We start from the raw sequence: 27265 nt of genomic DNA on the forward strand, positions 1-27265 counted from the left end.
GGCAACATCTTTCCTGGAAAAGTCCCAATTCCTGGAGTACTTACCAACAAAGGAAGATGTCGGTGAATGTCTCTGCTGTGGTGAAAAGTGCAAATATAATCCAGTACATCATCCATTTGACCTGTTGAAGGAGAAAGCAACAAAGCTAGCAGAAAAGGTCAAGGAGGAGTGGCTGCCAGCTTGAAGAGAACAGGCCCCGACAGTGGATGCTGAGATGTGTCCAGGCAGAGTGGCCTGCATTGGTAACCCCTTTTCCTATCTTTCCCCAGGTTGGTCCAGTTCTACTCCAGACCTTGGGGCTGGGGGCAAAGAGGCTGTTTCCACAACTGACCCAGGCTCAAGCTCTAAGTAGACTTTAGGTGGCCTTCAATAGCCCTCAGGTGAGCCAGGGAGACCTGAAGACCAGCAGTGACTCAGGTTTCAGTCAGGTCATTTGCCCAGGACTAACACCAGGTGAATAAAGTTTTCAAGCCTCCACAGAGACACACCCTGGAATAAACTTTAACCTGGCCAGACTCTCTGATATGGAATGATGGTAATCCTCACTGGTCATTTAAAAACCCTTCCAGGGACTTCCCTGGCGGTCCAGTGGTTAGGACTCTATGCTTCCACTGCAGGGGGCGTGGGTTCAATCCCTAGTCGGGGAACTAAGATCCCGCATGCCGTGGTGTGGCAAAAAAACAAAAACAAAAACAAACAAAAAAACCCTTCCATGTGGGAAATCCCCATAGTCCCTCCCAGAAACTGGATATTTTCTTTTAATCTCCCCCATGTGACCATACTTTTCCATTTCTACTGTCTCTCCTTCCCAATTGAGGCCTTGGTCCCCTCTCTCCTGAACTACTGCAGGGGTCTCCTGACTGCTTCCCTGTCTCTTGGCTTTCCCCTCACCAATCCATTCTACAAACTATCCCCATACTAATCTCCCCAAAAGCATGAACTCAACCTATTAATCCTCCATTTAAAATCTTCTAGCCTGCAGCATAAAGTCCAAATTCCTTAGTCTGTTCCTTCTGGCTTTTGGAAATGGTGGGGTCGTTTGTATTGGACCAATCCTCTTGCCAATAACGATAATAAACTCTGAACACAATATTTTATTTTATTGATTGATTGATCAATTGATTGCCTGCCGCGCCACGCCACACGGCTTATAGGATCTTACTTTCCCGACCAGGGGTCGAACCAGCACCCTCAGCAGTGAAAGTGCAGAGCTCTAACCACTGGGTCGCCAGGGAATTCCCTGAGCAAAATGTGTTAAAACAACTGTTTGAAGGCTAGAAAAGCTATCAAAAGCTGGCAGAAACTGGAAAGGATCCAACTCTTGAAATAAGGGGACCACACCAGAGTAAATCCATGTTGATGTAGTTAAGGAAACTCCCTAGCTGGCAAATCATGGGGCAGATAGAACTCCAGAAGAAATCCATAGTCTTATTTGCCTGAGGAAGTGGAAAATAGAGTTTGAGACTGCCAATGGTGCTGGAAACTGAAAAGGAAAAATCCCCAGTAAGAGGGAAGCCGTAAGGGTGTAGGCCCCCAAATCCACATATCAATTCCTTTCAATTTCTTGGCTGGCTCCTGAATTGTACAGAATCAGGTAATATTCCAAGGTGACTGAGTAAAATACAGCTGGAAAACTGAGAGTTGAAGAGAGATTCAGTTTCTGCCCACTGGAGGAGAAACAGAGTTCGGAGTTCAAGTTCTGCCAAATTAGAGGAGCTTGGTAAACATTTGGGAATTTCCAGTGAAACACCTAAAAGGCCATACCTTAGGAATAAAAATTATGCTCTAGGACTAAGAGATTAGCTCTAGGACTAAGAGCAAAACTGAAATACACCTGCCCCAATAAAACGTAAAACCTAGCTGCCACAAGGTCAAGATGATCTGTCAGAATTTAACTGCCTGTGAGAACAAAAATTAACGTGCTTCACAAGAAGGCAATGCAGGTCTAGAGTTCCTATGATGTATTATACATAACAGTCCAATAAACAAGAAAAGCTATATATATGAAGAAACAGGAAAACATACTCCATGGTTAAGAGAAAAACTGGTCAATAGAAACAGATCCATATTTGACCTAGATTTTATAATTAGCAAGGACTTTAAAAAGTATAAATGTGTGTTAAGACAACCAGATATTCACATGTGAAAGAATGAAGATGGACTTCTACCTCACACCATATACAAAAAATGAACTTAAAATGTATTAGAGACCTAAATGTAAGAACTCTTACAAGAAAACACAGGAGTAAATTCTTGTGACCTTGGATTAAACAATGTTTTCTTAGATGTGACATCAAAAACACAAGCAATGAAGGAAGAAAACAGATAAATTAGACTTTGTCAAAATTTAAAACTTTTGTACTTCAAAGGATACCATCAAGAAAGTGAAAAGACAACCCACAAAATGGGAAAAAATATTTGCAAATCAGTATCTGATATGGTATTTGTATCCAAATAATAAAGAACTCATACAACTCAATAATAAAAAGACAAAACCCAACTTAAAATGTGCCAAGGGCCCATATCTTTTAGAAAATGAATCAATAATTAATAAATCCAATACCCATTTATGATAAAAACTCTCAGCAAAGGAATAGAGGGGAACCTCTTCAACTTGACAAAGAACATCTACAAAAAACACTACAGCTAACATCACACTTAGTGGTGTGAAATTAGATGCTTTCCCACTAAGATCAGAAACAAGATAAAGAGGTCCCCTCTTAACACTCCTATTCACTATCATACTGGGATTCCTAGCTAATGCAATAAGACAAGAAATGAAATAAAAAGTATACAGACTGTGAAGAAAGGCATAAAACTGTCTTTTTTTTCCGATGGCATGACTGTCTATATAGAAAACCTAAAAGGACTGACAATAACAAAACCCAAAAACCTGGAACTAATGAGCAATTATAGCAAGGTTTGAGGACACACGGTTAATATATAAAATAATCATATAAAAAATATAAAAACCAATTGCTTTCCTATATGCCAACAAAGAACAACTGGAACTTGAAATTTAAAAGAAAAATACCATTTATATTAGCACCAAAAAATTTAATTACTTAGGAATATACCTAACAAAATATGCAAAAGCTCTGTATGAGGAAAACCACAGTACTCTGATGAAAGAAATCAAAGAAGATTTAAATAAATGGAGAGATGTTATATGTTCATGGATAGGAAGACTCAGTATTATCAAAATGTCAGTTCTTCCCAACTTGATCTATACATTCAATGTAATCCCAATTGAAATGCCAGCAAATTGTTTCGTGGACATCGACAGATTAATTTTAAAGTTTATATGGAAGGGCAAAAGATCTGAATAGCCAATATGATACTGAAGAAGAAGAACAAAGTTAGAGAACGGACACTATCTAACTTCAAGACACAAGCTACAATAATCGAGACAGTGTGGTATTAGTGAAACTACAGATAAATATATCAGATAGACTAGACAAATAGAATAGAGCTCCAAAACAGACCACATAAATATAGTCAACTGATCTTTGACAAAGGAGCAAAGGCAAATCGATGGAAAAAAGATAGTCTTTTCAATAAATGGTGCTGGGAACAACTGGATATTTGCATTCAAAAAAAATTGATAGATATAGGTGTTGATCTTACATCTTCCACAAAAATTACTCAAAATGGATCACAGACCTAAATGATAGATGCAAAATTATAAAATTTCTATAAGATAACACAGGAGAAAATCTAGGTGACCTGGAGCTTGTCAATGAATCTTAATACATCACCAAGAGTGTGACCCATGGAAGAAAAAAACTGATAAGTTAGACTTCATTAAAATAAAAAACTTCTGCTCTGCAAAAGACATTGTTAAGAGAATGAAAAGACAAGCCACAGACTAGGAGAAAATATTTGCAATACATATATCTGAAAAAGGACTTGTATCCAAAATAAACAAAGAATACTTAAAACTCAACAACAACAAAAATAACCCAATTTTTAAAATGGCAAAAGATCCGAAAGACACCTCACCAAAGAAGATATACAGCAACTTATTAACAAATATTTTGTTATAAAACTAAATTTTTCTTCTGTCACCACTTAACAAGACACTTATCCTAGGAGAAAAAGGGTGGGTTCAATATTATTTTCTTTAAAAAGTAGAAATATGTTAAAGAATCTATAGGGAAAGGTAGATATAACGAGTGAAGAGATGGGAAATTTCAAGAGAAAGAAGGAAAAATTTTAAAAAGAACTAAACGATATCCTAGAACTGAAAAATACAATATCTGAAAAAAAATTTTTTTTAATTATTGAATGGAATTTATAGCAGCTTGGACACAAAAAAAGATTTGTGAACTTGAAGACAAAACAATAGAGTCAACCAGGCTGAAGTCTAGATTGGAGGAGGGCAGGTGCGGAATGAAGAGTCTCAATACCTGTAGAACAGCATCAAGCAGTCTAACACATATGGAATAGGAATTCTAGAGGAGAGGAAAAAGAGAATTGGACAGAAAAATTATCTGAAGAAATATCGACTCAAAATTTCCAAAATTTGACCAAAATATCAAACCCACAAGACCATGGAATCCCATGAATTGAAGCAAGATAAATATGAAGAAAACCACACCTAGCCACATCATAGTAAAACTGCTAAGAAGCAAAGAGAAAATCTTAAGCAAGGGAAAAAAGACATTACATACAGGGGAATGACAATAAGAATTATAACTGACCTTTTATCAGAAACAATGAATACCAGAAGAAAATGGAATAACATCTTTAAAGTGCTAAAAGAAAAAAAAGTGTCAACCTATAATTCTATACCCAGCAAAAATATCTTTCAAACATGAAGGCAGTTCTGGTGAATCTCCATTGTCTTTGTGACTCTGAAACATGTGGCACAATAGATTAATTAAAGGACTTCTCTATTTAGAAAAACAAGACAGTCCCCTGGAAACAAGGCTGGCTTAGTCCATCAAAAGAAACTACTATCGGGGCTTCCCTGGTGGCACAGTGGTTGAGAGTCTGCCTGCCGATGCAGGGGACACAGGTTCATGCCCCGGTCCAGGAAGATCCCACATGCCGCGGAGGGGCTGGGCCCGTGAGCCATGGCCGCTGAGCCTGCGCGTCCGGAGCCTGTGCTCCACAACGGGAGAGGCCACAACAGTAAGAGGCCCGTGTACCGCAAAAAAAAAAAAAAAGAAAGAAACTACTATCTAAGATGCTACATGCTACCAAGTTTATCTGCAGCAGAACGGGCTCCTTATCAGGGAGCAAACAAGATCTAGTCCAGCTGTAAAGTCCATGGCATACTGGGGCCCAAGATCCAGGAATTCCCAACACTGGTTTCCAGATACACTGCCAGGAGCCTGAATTCCCTCTCTGGAGGCTTTTTCTTTTTAGTGTTCAAACCACACTCTAGTATCTTTGGTTAAAAACAAAGGAAAATGATAACAACAATAAAAAAATATTTTTCCTTGACACAACGCTTAGACACAAACTTCTCCAATGGGTCACCTACACTTGCAGTGTCTACTTCCTCATCCCTCACTTACTCAGTGCACTGCATCCGTTACATCAAAACTGCCCTCACTGGGGTCTTTGTAACATATTTCAAGGGGGGTGTAAGGGACCCTTTTTCAGTTTTTCACTTGACTTGCTTGACTTTTCAGCTAGATGTGAAACTATCACTTACTGAAAAGCTCTCGCAACACTACCTGATTTCCCTCTCAACTTGCTGGCTACTTCTCAGGCTCATCAATTCCTCCTCAGGGCTTTGTTCCTGACATCCTCTTCTAACCCTAGACTAGACATTCTCCCTGAAGGAAGTTCTGCATTCTTCACCTAACACAGCCAATGAATCAAGTTCTGTCACTTCCACCCTCTTATTTCTCTTGAACTTATCTTTTCTCCATCCCTCTACCATTACTTCAGACCACCACCATCTCCTGCCTAGAACAAAACTACAGCCTTTTGATTGGTTTTTATACCTCTACCCGCTTCCCAATCCGTCCTCCATATTCCAGTCAGAATGACCCAAATTTGATGATTCTCCTTCCTAGCTTAAAGCCTTCAATAGCTCCTTATTGTTGTTACAATAAGGCCCCAATTCCTTAAATTGGATTACAAGTCCTTGCATAAACTGGACATTGATTACCTCCACCAAAAGCTCTCCTCCTCACACATACCTTCTCGAATTTTCCACTCCAATTATAACGAACCTCTTTCAGTTTCCTAATAGAGCATCTTCTTTTGCCTCCAGATTTCAGCCCTCAGATATCAACTTAACTGTCATTTCCTCCAGGAAGTGCCCAAAGTTTACGTATCCTCTCCTTTCTTCCTCCCATGGTATCATACATGTTCCCTGTCATAACACTTACCACTCTGCTTTGAAAGTATCTGTTTATTCTGATGTTTCTCTTCCTACATTGTAAGTTCCCTGAGAGTAGAGACCAGTTCTTCTTGCACATCATTATATCTTTTGTACCCAAAACAGTTCTTGGCACATAGTAGGTTCTAGGTGAATATGTTTTAAATGCCTGGATTAGAATGTTGGGTGTTGTGAATGGAAAAGAATGAACGGTCTCAAAAAGGTTGAGATGGAATATACTTTGGAAAATACTAGTCTAGGTGGCTTTTTGAGAAGACAAAATTAGATAGCTTGCAAAGCAACAGATGCTCCCCATGAGATGGATGGCTAGGTATACATGGGATGAAAGGGTCCTGGTGAAGCCAGGGCATGAGTGACTGATAGTTATGGAGCCTCTCACACTAGCAAGAAAGTAAAGAAAGAGCCAATTTAGGGAGAAGAAGCTAAGCTCCATGAGGCAGAGGATAGTCTGAGGGTCCCAGAGGACATCCAAGAAGAATGCCCAACAGGCCTCTGGAAAGGCAAAACTAAATCTCAGGAGGGGGGTTGGGGCTGAAGACAAAGGTGAGGGAGCCAAGGCAGAGAGGAGGCTGGAAGTGTTAGCCTAAAAGAAGTTTCCATCATGTACTCCTCCACTTTAAAACACTTTCATGCAGAAGGAAGGGTCTGAGAATGACTCACTGAGCTTCACAAGGTAAATGAAATACTGGTGACTCATTCACGGAAACCATAAATAAATTACCTGGAAATGGTTTTCCCCACTAGGCCTCAGAGAAACCAAATGTAAGTTATTTTTCCAAGATTTGAAATAGAACTTGCCAGGTTTGAGGGATTCTACCCAAAATTCCTTGCAAGTTGAGGGGGAGCTTGGGTGGGCCAGCATCCATAAAAGAGACAGAAAGTTATTGCTGATTTGCGAGGTTATCACTGGGGGCAACTCTAGAGTGGAGAGTTGACAGCATAACTGGGAACTCCCTCTGGACTGGTCAAGCACAGGAATGAGAAGATAGGAGAGCAGTGGTAACCCTAGGCCATAATAAAGGGTGGGAAGCAGAGCTTGTTGACCTTCCATGAGCCACAGAGGCGGGCTGAGACCCCACAGCCCATCAGACCCTGCTCCCAGGGCTCCTGGGAGCCTGCAAAAGGTCTCCCCCCTGAGTTGTGGAGACAGCAAAGTCAGCCACCTCTTAGCTTCGCCTCACCTTTAGCCTCCCCGATGCAGTCACACTAATATTTCTTGAGCCTCTCACATTTCCTCCTGCATCTGGGCCCTGCTTCAGCCTCACGGGGAATTCCCTATGCCAAATGACCGAGAAAGGACAAATGTGAGGCTGGTTGACAGATGAGTCTGTACCATCTGCTGGCACGAGCTCACAGTGGACAACTGTATAGTCAGGGGTGACCTGGAGGGAGTGGGGAAGGAAATTCCCTGCAGGCAGAACTTTGAGCAGCACAGTTAGCCTGGAAGAAGAAATGTCCTGAGGTAATACATTTATACTGTCACCAGGTTTATTAACTGTATTTTCTTATTTTCTGTAGTCTTGATGCTGTGACATCTGGGGTCCTGCTGACTGGAGAGAGACTGCCCCCTCTAGGACTAGCTAATTCTTGAGACATTCTTGCCCCAGAGCAAACATGCAAACTGCCCAATCCAGGATCCATACTCCAAACTACCTCCTTTATGGAGCTCTCATAGGTAGCCAATACTTCCCAGCCCTAATCACCCCAGGACCTGGTACCAGATACCTAGAGGCAGCCCCTACACCCCAGAGCCTGCTGAATTTATTCCAACTAGCCAGTTCTCAGCTTGCTTACTCTGCCTTGCTTTGCCTTTCCCACAGAAACCGTGATAAAGGTCATTGCCCATATTTCCCCCTCACTGGCCCTGGTGCTTCTCCATGTGGCCCTGCATGGTGTGTTGTGCCTCCTACTTCCAGGGAACTGTGAGTAAAAGCTTCTGCCTCCATGAGCCATTTCTGTGTCTGCATGCCTTACCATACCTGATTAAAACCAATCTGGGATACATTTTAAAACACCAGGTAAGAATCTGGATAGATGATGAGGTATTTGGAAGGGACAAGACTGAGCGATTGGTGTTGAGGTGCTTTGGAAATTATACGAATGGGCCCACAGAACGCAAATATTTGTGGTCCTTGCTAATGCTCACCAAAAGGTCCTGATGGCAGAGGAGGCTCTTGGTAATCAGGTGGATGAGATGACCAGCCCTTCGCCTGTCTATGAGCCTTTTACCCCATGATATTGCATGTTCAATGGGCTCATGGACCAGTGGTCATGTAGACAGAGGGAACACATGGGCTCAGCAATGTTCATCCCTCTCACCAAGGGCGACCTGGCCATGACCCTGCTCAGACACCAAGTTGCCAGCAGTAGTGACTAAGTATCTCTAGGACAGTACCATATCTTAAGGCACCAGCCAGCATCCTGGGAGCAGGCTCATCATAACAAGCCCCTTCCTTCATAGAAAGGGCAGCATAGACTCTTTTCTGGAATATTCATTTATTGGGTATGTGGACTTGCTTTTCCCACTGCCATGTTTCTGGCAGCCATACAGCAAGCTGTGGACTCAGTAAGTGCGCTGTTCATTTTGATGTATCCCAACATTGCTTCTGACCAAGGGCCCTCGTTTACAGCAGAAGAAATATGACAGTAGACTGATGTTTTGGGGAATCACTGATCTTAATCATGTACCCCAATGCCCTGAGGCAGCTGTCCTTATACGATGCTACAAGAGCTTTGGAGAGTTCCAGAAAAGAACCAGGTGGGAGTCAGCATTCTGTGAGGTGATATGCTGTCCTAGAGGATGCAGTTTCCTCTCTGAACTAGTGACCGACACAAGGTACTGGATCTTAGCCAGAATCTAAAGGTTCAGGAACCAAGGAAATGAGGGTGGTGTTTCTTATGATTAAGCCTAAGGCTAGCTCCTTGTAACTCAAAGTGTGGTTCATGGGCTGTGGTTCCAGTTCACTGGAAACTCCTAGGACCTTGCAGAATCTCAGGCCCTACTCCAGAGCTAATGGATCAGAAGCTGCATTTTAGTAAAACTCTCTATTTATTCATATGCATGTTAAAGTTTGAGAATCACTGGTCTAACCCACTCACGACACTTCTGCTTCTCATCCTCAAACCTCTGAACTCTGCTTTTCAATAGTTTTAGTACTCGAAAGGTGGATGCTTCCGTGAGGGATATAAAATGGTTCTGATGAAGTGGAGGCAGAGACTAGAAGGTCACCTGGCCATTTCAAGACCACCATGCCACCAGGAAATAGATAATAAAAGGACTCGTGGGCTTTCATGGGTTGACTGATCCTGCCTATCAAGGGGAACTAGAGTTGCTACTACACAGTGTGGCAGGAAGGAGGGTGGATGGAATTTAAGGGTCCTCTAGGGGATCCCCTAGTATTGTCTTTTTCAGAGGTAAAGTCAATGGATCACTACTACAACCCTACAGAGGTAAGACTACTAAGGTCTCAGATTCCTCAGGAATGAAGATTTAGGCCACACACTTGGAGAAGAAACCACACTGAAGGCACAGGGGAGCACTGACTGGATGGTGGAAGAGGGAAGTAATAGGAAAAGTTGTGAAAGACTTCGGAATGGGTGTCCTGTGGAATGCTAGGTGCTGTCCACAGCAGCCTTCCGAGTTATCTTAATTCTGCAGGTGTCTTGTTTTACAATGTCTTTGAGCTATTTTGCAACTTTGTAAGTTACAGAAAGCTGATTACAACGCAAATAATTTAGTCTATAGATGTGCCAAAGAATTTTGTCCAATGGAGGTACAACTGGGTCCAATGGCCCTACTTCCCAAGAAATCAGTTGAATATCTATGAACAAATTCATTTAGTAATTCCTCAATGCTTATATATATATATGTTCTTTGGAGTCTCCTTTGAACTGTTTTTTAACACCTTACTGGTTCCCTCATTACTTAAGGAGTTAAGTAAAATTTTCAACATGTGGTAATTTTATATTTGTACAAGAATCATTATTTTACCCTTTTAAAAATCATCTTTTAACAAAAGACATAAATACCAACTATGAACTCATGACCACTTGCCTAAATAAGGACTGTGCCTTCTATCCATTTTCTTCCTTTCTGTGTTATGTATAGATTGAAATATTTTAACTAATTTTATTTTTATTTATTCTCCTTCTCCCCCTAATATAGTATATACGGTGTATCAGTGATGGTTCACTTGACAATTTAATTTTTAGAGGATTGAATATTAAGGTTAGATCCTGTCAGAGCCGGAGGATACTGGATCTGGAGCTGGACTCAGATGAAGAATTGGATTTAGCAAGCATCAATAAATGAGTGGTAGAGAATTCTTGTTGGAAGTTTTTTTTCTTTTTCTTTTTGGCTGAGTTGGGTCTTCGTTGCTGTGCACGTGCTTTCTCTAGTTGCGGCAAGCGGGGGCTACTCTTTTTTTTTTTAGTTTCTTTAAAAGCCAAAACCTGGGTAAAAAAGTGGATGTGGATGTTATGCAGCCCAAGAAGTAACTGTAATTTAGATCATTATACTATATATTTTCATGTATATAATATACAGGCATACCTTGTTTTACTGTGCTTTTTTTAATGCACTTTGCAGATATTGTGGTTTTTTGGGTTTTTTTTTCTTTACAAACTGAAGGTTTGTGGTTAAGCAAGTCTATTGGTGCCATTTTCCCAAAAGCATTACCTTCTAATAAAGGTGTGTATAGCGTTTTTTTAGACATAATGCTACTGCACACTTAACAGACTACAGCATAATGTAAAAATCAACTTTTATATGCAGTAGGAAACCAAAGTTTGTGTGACTCACTTTTTTGGTGATATTCATTTTATTGTTGTGGTCTGAAACCAAACGTGCAGTATCTCTGAAGGGGGCTGTGTGTGCATGTGTGTGCGCACGCGTGTGTGCGCGCGCGTGTGTATGTATTTTTGTTAAACTACCAGCATCCAAAGCCTTCTCATTTGGAGGGTGTCTCCCAGCATGCAGGTCTTTATGGGAGGCAAGGCCTATTATCCAGGCTTGGAAAAATCAAATGCCCCTATCCAGGGTTTTGAATCTTCATGAAATGTTCCAAAGCCATGGGCAGCTGGCAGACAGTTCCATGGTGGTGACCTGGGCAGCAGCTTCCTAACCAGACCCTTCCTGAGGTATAAGCTTGGCTGTCACCCAGCCTTCTCAGATCTTCCCCAATTTCTGAATATCTTTCCCCCGGCTTCTAGTTAATCCTACAAATTCCCATAAATTCCTTTCTGTTTAAGTTTTTGTCTCAAATCTTTGACTACTGCAGTGAGTTTGGAAAGACATAAAAAGCTATGAACATCAAGAGCGGTGTTTCTCAAATTGAGGATCTTGTTAAAAATGCCAATTTTTATTCAGGAGGTCTGGGTAGGCCTTGAAACTCTGCATTTCTAACTAGCTCCCGGGTGATGTTGATAATGCCGGTCCACAGACCACACTTTGGGTGTTGAGAACAACAGCACTGAACGTGGGCCTTCCCTGGTAGTCCAGTGGTAAAGAATCTGCCTTCCAATGCAGGGGATGCGGGTTCGATCCCTGGGCAAGAGAGCTAAGATCCCACATGCTGAAGGGCAACTAAGCCTGTGCGCCACAAGTACTGAGCCCGCACGCCTCAACTAGAGAGCCCATGTGCCACCAACTACAGAGCCCATGTGCTCTGGAGTCCTCGCACCACAACTAGAGAGAAGCCCGCCCACCGCAACAAAAAATCCCACGTGCCACAACTAAGACCCAACACGGCCAAAAAAATAAAGAAAATAATAAATTTTTTTTTATAAAAAAGAAGCACTGAATGCTTGTAGAGAAGTGGCTGGAAAGTAGAGAGAGAAAGATCAAGAAGGTTCAACGCTGTCTAATGGAGTTTGGACTTCATCCTGCAAGTAATAAGCAGCCATGAAAGGATCCAGGGGGAGTAAAATGAATAGATTTCCATTTTTCAAAGGCTTGTCGAAGTGATGTAGACAACAGAGCATGAGATGAGGGACAGGAGGTGGAGAAACCAGTTAGCGGTATGGCAGGCAGAATAACAACCCCTGCCCCCAAAACGTCCTCACCCTAATCCCCAGAACCTGTGAGTATATTACATTATAAGACAAATGGGACTTTGCAGTTATTAAGTTAAGGACTTTCAGATGGGAAGATTATCCCGGCTTATCCAGGCAGACCCAATGTATTCACATGATCCTTACAAGTGGAGAACTTTTCCTGGCTGCGGTCAGAGGGAGACAGGATTACGGAAGAACGGTGGGAGACGCAATGCTGCTGGTTCTGAAGATGGAGAAGGAGGCTCGAGCCGAGGAATGCAGGTGGCCTCCAGGAACTGGAAAAGGCGAGGAAATGGACTCTCCCCTACAGCCTCCAAAAGGAGGCTTGATTCCAATTCAGTGAGACCCATCCAACCTCTGACCTCCAGAACTGTGAGATAATACATTTGTGGGTTTTTTTTTTTGTTTTTTGTTTTGGCTGCATCGTGCAGCTTGTGGGATCTTAGATCCCCGACCAGGGATTGAACCTGTGCCTCCTGCAGTGGAAGCCTGGAGTTCTAACCACTGGACCACCAGGGAAGTCCCGCATTTGTGTTCTTTTAAGCCACTAAATTCATGGTAATTTGTTACCGTGGCAATAAAAAAATCGAATACAGGAGGCCACTGTGACATTCCAGGGAACGACGATGACAGCCTCATTGAAGAGAGAGGCAGCACAGAAGGAGAGACCTGGTTTGAAAGATTTTAAGGAGGATACAGAGGAAGGGTCATCGTCACCACCTGGGCATCTGGGTGGGGATGGGTGGTGAGGAAAGGACAGGAGTTAAAGGGAAGTTTCCAGGTTTTTCTCTCGGACAAATGGGTCTGTTGGTCAAAAGGAGGGAAAGAAGTGAGTGCAAATGCGTGTGGGAGAAAGCACGTGAGCATGCATGCGAGTGTGTGAGTTGAGCGCATGTGAAAAAGTGCAGGGAAAGGAGGCAGGTCTCCCGTAATACCACTGGGTGCCTTGCTTCCAGTTCCATTTTTACTGAGAAACTGTCTAATCTTAGCTCTCAAGCTCTCCCTCCTGGGAAAAGCACGTGCTCACCGCCAACACAAACAGCTGCTCTGCTCCTCAGTTATATTTTTCAGTTTAAATTAATGACTGCCGTTCTAGGCATAAACCAGGCTCCTGTTGAATTTCGATAGAGCAAAACAATTCACCAGGGTTTGCTGTCTCCCGGATGAGCAGACGGCGTTGAGTTTCTACCCCTGCAAATCCGAGGATCAGACCTTGAACTGCGGTGACCCCTGCTTTGCTTCCTTTCCTGGCACAGCATCCCCCCTCCCCAGGCTGGAAGCAGTCGGGGAAAGGGACGCCTGGAGGAGGCTGCCCAGTGCTTTCCCCTGGGCCGAGTCCATTAGGAGTCATGAGGTTCTGTGCTTGCAACTTAACAGCTATTTATAGTTCACACTCTGAGATGCGCTCACAGACACATACTGGGGACCCAGCCTCCACAGGAGAACACGCCCCGTCTGGATCCTCTGGATCCCCTCCTTCGTAGCAAATGCAAGCCGGGCAAGCAGTTCTAGGAAACTCAGAGAGTGGGTGTAGGCAGCTCTGGTTGAGCTGATCTGGAGGTGGCTGGTTTCATCCTAAGGACATCCTGGGAAAGCTGAGAACTTGCAAACCTGCTTTGAATGATGTCTTTGCCTGTGCCTAACTTGCCAAGTGACCTCCTCTGAGTAAAAGCGGAGCAAAGACCCTTTGTCCCTCACGACACTAGGCGCTAGGATTGTTGATATCCACCCACTGCTCAGATGAGGAAACCGAGGCTCTTGGAAGTTAAGATTCTTGTCAAGCATGGTGCCAATCAGACGTCAGAGCCAGAACTTGACTTCAGTCTCTTGATGATAAAATCTATATCTTGTACTTCGACCTGGGATACTGTCCCCCCTGGGGAGGGACACTCCTCCCTCCCCAGCCACCCCCCACAGGTCTTCATCAATCAAGGTGTGGTCTCATGGTTCTCCTGCCCAGAGGTGCCCAGCACATATAGGGCTGTGACTGGGGCACCCAAATCACCCAACAGTAATACAATCCTCCAACCAGTAAGTACTCCTAATCCCCTGCCCGTGTGTTCAGCCCTCTGCGAGGTGCAGTGGGAAACAGTCATAGGACGATGGTAACTCCTGCCCTCTAAAAGCTTATAAAGCAACAGGGCTTAAACAGTGGGGTGTTCAAATCACAGAACCGGCATGGGGATCAGAATTGCTAGGCAGGGTCTGCTGGACTTTAGGACCTGTGCTCCTGCCTCCAATGCCAGACTGTCTCCCAGTAACGCTGTTTTCCAGTCCAGACAAGGAAACTGAGGCTCAGAGAGGTGAAGTCACTCTTCCAAGGCCATAGAGCGGCCTGTGGCCACTGGGGGCCTCCAATTCCAGGTGCCATTTCCTCTTGCCAAGCCTCCCCGCTGTGCTCACTTCCACACTCTAGTTCTAAAGAGGAGGTCTAGCCGGGAGAGGACGCCTGGGTCACACCCAGCAGGTCGCCGTACTGCCCTGCTTCCCAGTACCCACCAAAGAGGGCATCTGCGCCCCGCCCCTGCACTTCACGCCCAGCTTCCCCCATCTAACCCCATCACCACCACCACCCCGCCCCCAAAAAGTGCTACTTACATATTCTTTAATGTCCTTCGATTTCACAGCCTTGTAGGAAGAATATGCAGGGTAAAGGGTGCCAAATATTAGCCTGGAGGGGAGAGAGAGGGGGAAAAAAGAGGAATGTGATTTTCATTCATCCTATTTGATGGAAAATGTCATGTTCGATGCAAGAAGCATCCTCCAAGCTACAGAAAATGCTGCTGTGAGACTTGATTAATTTTTCTGAATGCCCTGAAGGTTTTCTGCTCATGGCTGGGTCGTGCTTAGGAACCTCTACGTCCTGTTACAGATCCACACCGACCTCCTTCAATCTGTCATTTGGCAACACAGCAGGGTGGTTTGAGGTCATGAAGCCAAAAATGGGGCCATCCTCTGGAAAGGCCGAAATTATATCTGGGGAACAAGATAAGACAGCTAAGGGGACAAACGAGTAGTCTGAAAGGAAACAAGAAATTTAAGAAAGAGAGGGATGGCCACAGCGCCAAAGACACAGGCAGTTTGGGGAAGCCCACTGGATTCCGTCACAAGCCAGCTCAGAGAGGGGGGTCTCCCCAACACCCCCGTGCTGTCCCGCCCCCTAAGCAGTATTCTCAGATACCAGGGAGAATCTTCCTTCCTCTGTGAGCCTTTCCTGACCTCAGCACCCCCTGAAGATTAGGTTCCTCTCCCGTTCGTTACTGCCACTCCCTAGATAGTCCCCTTTCTTAGCCCTTATCCACACCACGTGCAATGGTTTATTCAATGTCTGTCTCTCCCACAAGCCTTTTAAGTTCCACGAAGCCGAGGATGGTGTCTATCTCGCTCATGGAACCACACCCCCTGGGCCTGGTAAGTGCTCAGGAAATATATGTTCATTCTGGGAAGTTTCAGAGAGTGGTGAAGCAAAGGCCAGAGCCACCCAGGGGACACTCGTGACCTTGGGACTGAGGTCTCAGCAGCAAGGGGATGCCAGACAGCACCGGTCTGATTCAGTAGAGCCTCGGGCACAACACCACAGGCTCCAGAGAAATAAACACACCGTCCTTTGGCACAGATGCCCTGCTTATTAGCCACATCTGCCAGGGTGGTGTCCAGCCCCTGCCCTGGGGCAGCGTGTGAGCAGAAGAGACAGGTGGAAAATGCATCTCGACCCAATGGCCCACGGATCTGCTCCTCTGTGAACCCCGATGGCCAAAAACACCTCCTGAGTGGTCACAGAGGTGGGAAGCACGGGCACCCAGACGAGGGAGGCCAGTACTCCGTCCGTCTGCTGGACTCGCGTGTGAAGTGGCTGCCAGCATCCCCCCGACCTGGTTCCCTTTGGACAGCACAGGGACAGCAAGACGAATTTGCTTTCCAGTCTCTAAAAGCTCTGAAACACTGACATGTAAGGGAGCAGACTCAGTATTTCACTGCCCAGGGGAGGGAGAATGGGATGAAAACGGCGAGTTCTTCTAAATCTATTTTGGAGAAAAGAAGTAACAAATGAAGCAGGCCCAAGCCAAAGGGGCTTGGGACTTATGTCCATTCAGACTGAGTGCCCCTGACAAGGCCCTTCTCCTTCCTGGCCTCCCAGACCCTCCTCCCTCAGCTCCGGACCCTAAGGCCAGCAGCTGTCCCCCGGTGAGCCGGGCTCACAAGCTCACAATCTGTGACTTCCTGCTGTCTCTCCCTCTTCTGCCTGAATTTTAGTGCATGATCTTCGCACAACCCTTTTATTCCCCCCGATAAAGTCTCACTAATCCTTTAAGACCCACCTCAAAAGAGCCACTTCTGTGCGTCTTTGATCACTTGTCCCTCAGAATTTTCCTGACACTTGTTACGTCTATTACAGTCCTTATGTAGTAGTTGTAATTTTTAAAAAAATTAAAAATAATGATATTAATATCACTGAGTACTCACTAATGCCAGGCACTGCTCTACAGCCTGTATATTCTCTCAACACCCATACGGGATAAGAATTCTTACTACTCCATTTTACAGACTAGGTACTAGGACACTGAGGCCCAAAGAGACACAACAGCCAGGAGCCGAGCTGGGATGTGACCTGGGTAGCCTGACGACAGGCTTCCTGTCTTCTCCCAGGGCTGCCTGGGCTGGTTGAGCCAGACCATCTAGGCCTGGGTGATCAGTGGGGTCCCTAGCACCTCACACAGCCCTTGCCCAAGTGGGTGCCGGACACGTGTCTGATGGGTGAATAAATGTCAAACGATTGCAATCTCTCTCCAAGGAAACAGCCCACTTGAGAGATTCACATGACTCTCTCTACAAGCTCAAGAGGAAAGCTGGTAAAATTCTTAGAAAGATCTAATGCTGCTTAAGAGCTCAAGGTCGGCTCAAGAGTGGGAAGGGAAGGCTTGAGTGCCATTCTCTAGAGGGAAGACGGGGCTCTGTGCTAACACACTCCTCCCAGCTTTCTGTGAACGGAGCCTTGCCTGGCACCTCAGAGCCGCAGAGCTCTGCACCCACCCTCCCTCTGCCCACTGCCATTTACTGCTACCCAGAAGGCCCCTCCCCAACTTACTGCCTCCATCTATCTGCCTGCTGCATTCCTCCTATCTGTGCCCTAATTCCTCCTACTGCTCCAAATTAGGGGCCTTCAGCAGGTTGCCTCCACAGCTGCAGTGGAGGGACCATGAGCCTCATGTGAATTCTAGCCTCTAAGGCAGTGGTTCCCAACTGGGGGTGATTTAGCTGCCTGGGGGACATCTGGGAAATGTCTGGAAACTGGTTGTCACAGCTGAGAGAAAGCTATTGGTATCTAGTGGGTGGAGGCCAGGGATGCTGCTAAACACGCTACAACATACAGGACAGCCCCAGTAAAGCATGATTTAGTCCACAGCATCAGAAGTGCTGAGGCGGAGAAATCCTGGTCTAGTGTGATGTTTCCCGGTCCTTGGGTCCTGGACCCTGCACCCAACCATCATGGGCAATCTGTCCCAAGAGTTTTTTGTTTTTTTTTTTTTAAATCTGGGGAATTTATTTTTTATACAATCAATTCACTTTTAGTTGTTTTTGTTTTTGGCGGTACGCGGGCACTGTTGTGGCCTCTCCCGTTGCGGAGCACAGGCTCGGGACGCGCAGGCTCAGTGGCCATGGCTCACGGGCCCAGCTGCTCCGCGGCACTGGGGATCCTCGCGGACTGGGGCACGAACCCACGCCCCCTGCATCGGCAGGCGGACTCCCAGCCACTGCGCCACCAGGGAAGCCCAAACTACTTATCAACTTCTGACCAAGGAACAGAGAATTATTGCTCACAGGAATTAACGGTTAACTGTGGCACCAGTTATCGTCACCAAGAAGGACCGCCCACCACTTCGCGGAGCCTGGAGTGACTGCAGGGGAGCAACTGTTGGCCTAGGGCTCAGCTACAAGCTGTGGCACCGCCGTTACCAACCGGGGCCAAGGCTTTTGTAAACCATGAAACGACAGTATCTTCCACAGTCTTCTGAGGCGTCTTAGTGTCGGGCCAACAATTCCCAACGCCAAGTTATCTTGAAAATTTAACAAAATCAATACTAGCAATATTTTTTTTCCTGAAATTAATTTTCAAATGAAAACAACAGGCCTATTTGTACAGTTGTCCATGTTATGATATAACAAATTGAATTTAAGAAGTGGTACACATAAGAGCAGAAAGCAAGATCTACCCCAGCTTGGAGAGGTCTCTGTAGTGTAGTGAATAGGGTATGGGGCTTCGAGGTTGTCTGACAGACTGAATTCAAATTACGGCTCATGCTATGGCAACATGGTGATCTGGCATAGGTTTTAAGCTCTCTCAGTCTCAATCTCAATTTCTTTATGTGTAAAAAGGGGAAAAACAATAACTATATCATGGTTTGCTGTATGGATTAAATGAGCCTGAAGAAAAAAAAAGAAAGAAAAGAAATGGTACACCACAAAGGGGCTTTCAGAATACTGAATTTCTTGACCTGGATGGTAGTTATACAGAGTTTTGCTTTATAATCACAAATGTATATTAAACTGTACACAGGGCTTCCCTGGTGGCGCAGTGGTTGAGAGTCCGCCTGCCGATGCAGGGGACATGGGTTCGTGCCCCGGTCCGGGAAGATCCCACATGCCACGGAGCGGCTGGGCCCGTGAGCCATGGCCGCTGAGCCTGCGCGTCCGGAGCCTGTGCTCCGCAACGGGGGAGGCCACAACAGTGAGAGGCCCGCGTACCGCAAAAAAACAAAACAAAACTGTACACATATGTTCTATGTACTTTTCTGTATGTACGTGTTATATATAATTTTTATTAAGTAATGTGCCATATTCAAAAAAAGAATTTTCTAACAAATGCTGGAGAGGGTGTGGAGAAAAGGGAACCCTCTACACTGTTGGTGGGAATGTAAATTGGTACAGCCACTATGGAGAACAGTATAGAGGTTCCTCAAAAAACTAAAAATAGAGTGGCCATATGATCCAACAATCCCACTCCTATGCATATATCCGGACAAAACTATAATTCGAAAAGTTACACGCACCCCTATGTTCATAGCAGCACTATTTACAATAGCCAACACATGGAAGCAACCTAAATGTCCATTGACAGATGAATGGATAAAGAAGATGTGGTACATGTATACAATGGAATATTACTCAGCCATAAGAAAGAATGAAATAATGCCATTTGCAGCAACATGGATGGACCTAAAGATTACCATACTAAGTGAAGTAAGTCCGAAAAAGAAAAATACCATATGATATCACTTGTACGTGGAATCTAAAATATGACACAAATGAACTTATTTACAAAACAGAAATGACTCACAGTCATAGAGAACAGACTTGTGGTTGCCAAGGGGGAGAGGAGGTAGGGGAGGGATGGACTGGGAGCTTAGGATTAGTAGATGCAAACTATTATAATATATACAGAATGGATAAACAACAAGGTCCTACTGCATAGCACAGGGGACTATATTCAATATCCTGGGATAAACCATAATGGAAAAGAATATGAAAAAGTATATATATATATATAATACACATATAATATATATATATATGTATGTACCTGAGTCACTTTGCTGTTCACCAGAAACTAACACAACATTGTAAATCAACTATACTTCAATAAAAAATATTAAAAAAATGAATTTTCACTAAAGGTCTTCCAAGTCATGAAGGTACATTGTTTCCTCTGAACATTAAAAGGTATTAAAACTTACACTGATTACATTTTGTGCTTTTTGTTCTTAATAACATAAAAATATAGAATTTCTTTCTTTTTTTTTTTGAAGATGGTAAGGCAGACTTTATCATCGACATAAGTATAGGGATCACTGTAAAGGGATTTTACAGGGGGGCGGGGGGAGAAAGACCAGGCTCAACTCCAAATACAGCATGGGCGAGTGGGAATTTATAGCCAAGGAGCACGTGTGGTGGGGGTCAGTGGATGGAAAATTATTAAGAGGAAACATCAGGGATGAGGGGTATTCTGGCTAAACCAATCTAACAGATTCTTGCTGAAGACAAGTCGGGGTGATCAGACATCACTGGGCGGGGAAGCGGGCTGGAGGACCTGATCAGACATCTTGGGTGATCAGATATGGGGGCAGGGGGGAGGTTCTTGCTAAAACCAGATTTTACAACAAACTACGCGGGTGGACCTAGGAGACGGTTCAGGAACCTGACGAAAAGTTTGGTCAAGCAGAGAATTTTTGTCAGTCTCCCTTCTTGTTCAAGGAAAGAAAAGACGTTCTTCTTTCCTCTGAATAATACAAGTCCATTTCCTCACTCAGTTGTCTTTTGTTCATTACAGACCGGCTGAATCCTCTACTTGGTAGTAGGGGATATTTGCTGGGTGGTGCTAGCAGTCAGGCACTTAATGAGGGGAGTTGTTATTCCTTTCCAAGTGAATAATATGGTCTTTTCTTTCAGCTTGAATGACATGATACCTGCTCTAAGTAGGGCCTAGGGGCTTCCCTTCATTCTCTAGTTAATCCCCAAGGAGTTACAATTTCATGAGAGAGATGGGAGGTCTGTTGAAAGCCTGACCGAGCCCCACCTAGGGCTGGGCTCACCAAACCCAAGAACAGCAGCCACTGGAAGTGGAGGGTCCCAGAGGGTGAGCCCGCACCCGATTCCATCTCAGCCGAGTCTACAGGTTCCCCTTAACACTCGGTCGCCCCTGCCTCTGCCAGCTCCACCATTTCCGCTGGCAGCGATACATGCTCAGCATTGACGCAAAAAATATACAATTTCTAATTACTGTCCTCTGTAGGTTTTTTCCTCACAGTTTATGAATCAATTTTGATTTATTTCTCTGAGAATTAATTTCCAAGACCAGTTTTACTCTCTAACAGAAGGGTACTCCTTGGTCCTTGAGCTCCTTTTGGCATTCCAATAAATATGCTACAATTTTTAATATGGGAAAACTTAAAACGTGAGAGATATATTTGAAGTCTCCCATATACTCTTTCCTCATACGTTTCTCTCTCTCCTTCCCCCAAATAAGCACCGTCTTGAATTTGGTGCTTATCATTCTCACCATGTTTTTATCAACCACATAAGCCATGCCTAAAAACAAAAGAAGTATTTATATCTATTTAAACATTATATAAATGGAATCACACTATATGTATTCCACTGAAATTTTTTCACTCAAACTTGTTTTTGAAATTTTTTAAAAGATACTTATTTATTTTTTTGGCTGTGTCAGGTCTTAGTTGCAGCACGCGGGATCTTTCCTTGTGGCGTGTGGGCTTCTCTCTAGTTGTGGCACACGGATTTTCTCTCTCTAGTTGTGGCGTGTGGGTTTCTCTCTAGTGTGGCGTGCGGGTTTTTCTTTTTCCAGCTGTGGTGAGCAGGCTCCAGAGCATGTGAGTCCTGTAGTTTGCAGCACGCAGGCTCTCTTGTTGAGGCACGCGAGCTCAGAAGTTGTGGCGCGCGAGCTCAGAAGTTGTGGCATGTGGGCTTAGTTGTCCCGTGGTACATGGGATCTTAGTTCCCCAACCAGGGATCGAACCCGTGTCCCCTGCATTGGCAGGCAGATTCTTAACCACTGCACCACCAGGGAACTCCAACAGTAATATTCTTAACACAGGATTGGAAACATTGTTACATTAAAAAAACCCACTTATCTGTGATGATAGGGTGATACACAATTTCTCCAATTATGAGAGAGAGAGGCATACTGCATGATAATGTAATTCTTTGAAAGCAAAGTTATAAAACAGTAAGAAACTAACACATTATTAATTTATATTAAATATCATACCTTATTTGAGGATAGACTACTATCTACATATATTTTATGCGTTCATGACATACCTTTTTGTTAACTTTTTCAATATTCCTAGACTACATGGTTTGTGAGTTTTTTCAAATTGTTGCAAATCCCCCCAAATTTTCCAATATATTTATTGAAAACAATTTGCATATAAGTGGACCTGTGCACTTCAAACCCATGTTGTTCAAGTGACAACTGTAGTTCATATTTTTATATTAGAAGTGTGCATTAAATTTTTTTTTTTTTTTTTTTTTTTTTTTACTGAAGGGGTGTGCTACAAAAAAAAAAAAAGTTTGGGGATAATAGTCACAGTTCATTGAACCAGCCTTTCATTAATAGATGTTTAAGGTTTTTTCCTGTAATGATTTTAAAATACGTATACAAATTCTTTTTTTTTGACATTCGTTTTTTCGAAAGGTGGAGCTTAATTTAGGTCCCCTTGAATGTGGGCCAGACTTGGTGATTCACCTCCAAAGAACAGACTAAGGTGGAAATGGCAGTGTGTAACTTCTGAGACTATGCCATACAAGACACTGTGGCTTCACCCCTCTCAGATTACTTTCTGTGCAGGACATCAGTTACCATGTCGCAAGGACACACAATCAGCCCTGGAGAGGAAGTGAATCTCTCATCAAAATCCAGCGCCAACACGCCTGTCAAGTGAGGGAGCCATCTGGGATGTGGATCCTTCAACTCTAGTGAAGCCCTCAGTAACTGCAGACCCCATATAACTTAACCACAGCCTAATGAAAAAAGCTTGAGCTGAACCATCCTGTTCAAGTTTCCTCAAATTCCTGACCCACAGAAGCCATGTGAGATAATAAATGTTTACTGTAGGTTTAACCAGCTAACTTTTTAGGTATTTTGCTGTGTAGCAACAGATACCTAATATGCTTCTTAGTTTTTATTGTTATAAATACTGCTGTAAAGAAGTCTCTGTGTGTGTTTGTGTGTATTTACATATTGGCACTCTCGTATGAATATATTTGTGGGATAAATTTCTGGATATAGAATTATTGAGTCAAGGGGTTTATATCCTAAACACTTTGATATACTTTGACACATTTTCTTCCCCAAAGTGAATAATTTATGCCTCCTTTCGCCAGTTTTTGAAATTTTGATCCAGGTTGAGACTTGTCTTTCTAGATCATTTTTAACCTCTTATACTATTTCATTATATGAATATATTACGGTTTATTTATTCATTCTATTGATGCATATTTCCAAGTTGTCACTATTACAGACAGGGCTGGAACAAACATTCTTATACATGTCTCCCTGGGCACATGTGATACCTTCTCTAGAGTTTACACACTGTGTGGAACTGCTGGGTCACAGGGCATAGCATCTTCCTCTAGACAATGCAAAACCACTCCCCAGAGAGGTTGGACCAGTTTCTACTCTTTCCTGCAGTGTAAACGAGTTCTGATGCTCCCCATTCTTGCCAAATTAATATAGTCAGATTTAAAACTTTTTGCCAGTCTGATTGATGTGAAACAGTATATCATGTTTGTTTTAATTTGCATTTCCTCAATTACAAGTGAAGTTGATCAACGTTTTATGCCTTTTGGCCATTTGGCTCCCTTAACTGAATTATTTATATCCCTTCCGTCTCCCCGCCACCCCATTAGGTTATTCATCTTTTTCTTACTGATTTTGAGGACTTTTGGGGGATTCTGGGTATAAATTATGCCTTGGACATATGCAATGCAAACATCTTTTCCCAATAAAAAGCTCTTTTAACTTTGCTGTGGTGTCTTCTGTTGTACAGAAGTTTTAAATTTTATATGATAAATGCATCAATCTTTTCTTTTATAGCTTGTTTTTTTATATATTGTTGAGGAAATCTGGTCACATACATCTTCTCATAAAAGTGTTTAATGTTTGCTTTTTCACCATTAGGTTTTAATTCATCTGGAACTTATCTTTATGTATGTTATGAGTTAGGGATTCAACTTTATTCTTTTCTGTACAGATCCCAACTGTCCCAATAACATTTACTGAATTCTTTCCTACTGATTTTCAATTCTACCATCACTTGTAACGTTTTCTAACACGTGTAGGTATTATTTCAGCTCTCCATTCTGTTACCCTGGTCTACCGACTAGCCGTGCACCTATACCACAGTGTATTAATTTCCACAGCTTTATAATAAATCATGATATTCTTAAAACTGTCTTGCTTATTCTTAGCCTTTGTTTTTCTATATGAATTTCATGACAGTTTGTCAAGTTCCATGAAAAACCTTATCTGCATTTTGATTGCAAGTACACTGAAGTTACAGATTTACTTGGGAAGAATCACCATCTTTATCAGGTTTCCTCTTTATGAACACGGTCTCTTCCACTGAGTCCTCTTTAATGTCTTTTCATGATATGTTATAAATTTCTCTATAAATATCTTGTGCATGTTTCACTTTCTTTATTCTTAAGTACCTCAGGGGGGTTTTGGTGGTATTGTGCATTTTTAAAATTAGATTTTCTTGGGACTTCCCTGGTGGTCCAGTGGTTAAGAATCCGCCTTCCAGTGCAGGGGATGTGGGATTGATTGATCCCTGGTCAGGGAACTAAGATCCCACGTGCCGTGGGGCAACTAAGCCCGCACGCTGCAAGTACTGAGCCCGCGTGCCACAACGAAAGATCCCACATGCTGCAACTAAGACCTGACGCAGCCATAAATAAATATTAAAAAATAAAAAAAAAATTAAAAAAATAAATCAGATTTTCTCTTGGTTATTAATGGTATACAGGAATGCTCTTGGTTTTCCACGTTGATCTCAGAACCACTCAACTTGCTGCAATCAAAAGCATCTGGAGTCCCAAATGCATTACACTCCATGAAAGAAGCCAAACCCCAAAGCCAACATGCTGTATGATTCCATTTATACGTTATCCTGAAAAAGGAAAGTTTACAGGGACCAAAAACAGACCAGCGGTTGCCAGGACTAGAGACGGTGGGAGGGCTAACTACAAAGGAGAGTGAAAGAATTTTGGAAAATTATGACACTTTCCTGCATCTTGATTATGGTGGTGGCTACGTAACTGTATGCATTTATCAAAACTCGGAATTCAAGCTCCCACTTAAAACACTCATACTGAAAAGGGTGAATTTTACTAATTACATCTCGACAAGCTTGACGTTAGAAAGAAAAAGCATTTGGAAGAATCCACACTCACAAGTATAAGCGCGTGTGTGTGTGTGTGTGTAGTTGTCTCCAAAAATGCATAAAGCTGACCAGGCATTAGCCTCCAAGCTCCGAGACAACTTCCTGATATCAGGGGTCCATGTGTGACAAAACAAGGATTCACGAAAAACATAATACACCTCCTGTTAATACTATAGCTCTGAAAGGACTGTCTTCGATGCACTATGGGCCTGGGTGCTAAAAGCCTGATCTTTACTGTGCTGCTGCAGGGAGCATCTTTACTCACAGTCGTTATTCAGAAACTTAAGCCGGGCAGCTTCTCAGGCTGGGTGCACAGCTCAAGGTTCCCATGGCACAGCAAGCCCCCTAGGCTTTGGTTGCCATGGGTCCCGACCCTTGGGCCTCTGCTTCTGCTTACCCACAGTGACCTTCCAAAAGGCTAGAGGGGGGAAACAGCGAAACCGGCCCACTGTGCATTTCGGCTCCGTGGAGATTACATTACTATGATTTATAAGCTACTATTTATTTATTGAGTGTTCATTATGTACAACGAACTGTGCAAACTTCTTTATAAGCGTCGTCACTTTTCATCTTCATATGGCCCCATGAGACAGAAATTGTTTTCCTTATAATACAGATGAGGAAACTGGAGTTTAGTTAAATCAAATAACTGAGTTTCACAACTGTTCGGGGGAGGGGGTCAGACTCAAACCCAGATCTATCTGACTCTACTGCCCATGACATACTGCCTTCTTTATTGACCTCAGTGCATGGCTCAGAGCCTGCAGTGGCCCCTGAATGAATGAGTGAGGACCAGGAGAGAGGGAGGAAGAATGTTGCCTGCCTCCTTGCCCAAGAGAATTCTACTCTGGCCCTGCATTATATATTTGCTGACACGAGGTGACAGTATAATTATAGGGTTCCAAGCACACAAACGAGCTTCTCTCTCCGCCCAAGCTGATCTCAGCAGAACAGAAACCAACCACATCCTTCTTTCGCAGCCTGACACATGATTCTGCTGACCCCTGTCTGTAGACTCTTTCTTTTCAGTGTGTTTCAAGCCCTACTCCTCTCTGCAGACTTGGGACAACAATCACATACAAAACTCCTCCTGGGGGAACCGCCCTCACAAACATCTCATTCACTTATTTGCTCCTTTGATCCACACCACAACCCTCTGAGATAACTGGGGTTCTCTCTGCAGTTAATGAAAAACTGAGGCTCAGAGTGGTTCAGGGACCTGCCAAAGGCCCCTTCCCTATCCAACAAGACTCAAACCCAGGCCTCCTGCCCTCAAGTCCAGGACCATTCTACAGCCCACACTGCCCTAGCACAGAGAGGGGTTTATTGCTTATGTAGGGCTGTGTGGACTGTGTGTGTGGCAAAAATCTGAATTTGAAATTCGGATTTACCCCTGAATCCAATTTAGAAAAGCACAAAACATGCTGCAAAATTTCAATTCATGCTGTTAAGCGTTAGACTCTGCAATCCAACCCACTTATATCCTGCTCAAGTATCAGTTTGAATATTTTTTTAAAATCTAAATTGTAGAGATTTCTATGCTTAAGAAATCCAGAGGCTGAGCTTTGGCATTGGACCTGAGTCTGAATCCAGCTCCATCACTGACTAGCTATGGGACTGTGAGTGTTTATTAACTCCTCTGAGCCAGTTTCCTTGAGTATAAAAAAGAAAGACACCTACATTCAACAGCCACTGCACAGATTAAACAAGGAGACCATAGGTAAGGATTTAACATCCCAGACACACTGTAGAGGAATGACAAATCCTAGTTCCCTTTCCTTCTACAGAAATAGTCACTGCGAATGCCAATTGTTTTAGGCACAAAACAGCTTTCATCTAATCATTGAGTATTTGTTGAGCATCTACTATGTGCCCTGGGCCCTCTGGT

At 43.5% G+C, this 27265-nt stretch overlaps 1 protein-coding gene across 5 annotated transcripts in view; it reads right to left on the reverse strand.

Moving 5' to 3' along the window:
• REEP1 (receptor accessory protein 1) overlaps window positions 1-27265 on the reverse strand; it is a 121827-nt gene that overhangs the window by 56582 nt on the left and 37980 nt on the right. For all 5 annotated transcript variants that reach the window (XM_024743768.1, XM_024743767.1, XM_024743766.1 and 2 more), the window contains exons 2-3: window positions 15014-15086; window positions 45-121 (exon numbers count right to left, since the gene is read on the reverse strand). In XM_024743768.1, the coding sequence (XP_024599536.1) occupies window positions 45-121; window positions 15014-15086 (150 nt within the window). The remainder of the gene's footprint in view (window positions 1-44; window positions 122-15013; window positions 15087-27265) is intronic.

Source organism: Neophocaena asiaeorientalis, unplaced genomic scaffold (assembly GCF_003031525.2).
Source record: "Neophocaena asiaeorientalis asiaeorientalis breed wild unplaced genomic scaffold, Neophocaena_asiaeorientalis_V1.1 scaffold114, whole genome shotgun sequence".
Classification (NCBI taxonomy): Eukaryota; Metazoa; Chordata; class Mammalia; order Artiodactyla; family Phocoenidae; genus Neophocaena; species Neophocaena asiaeorientalis.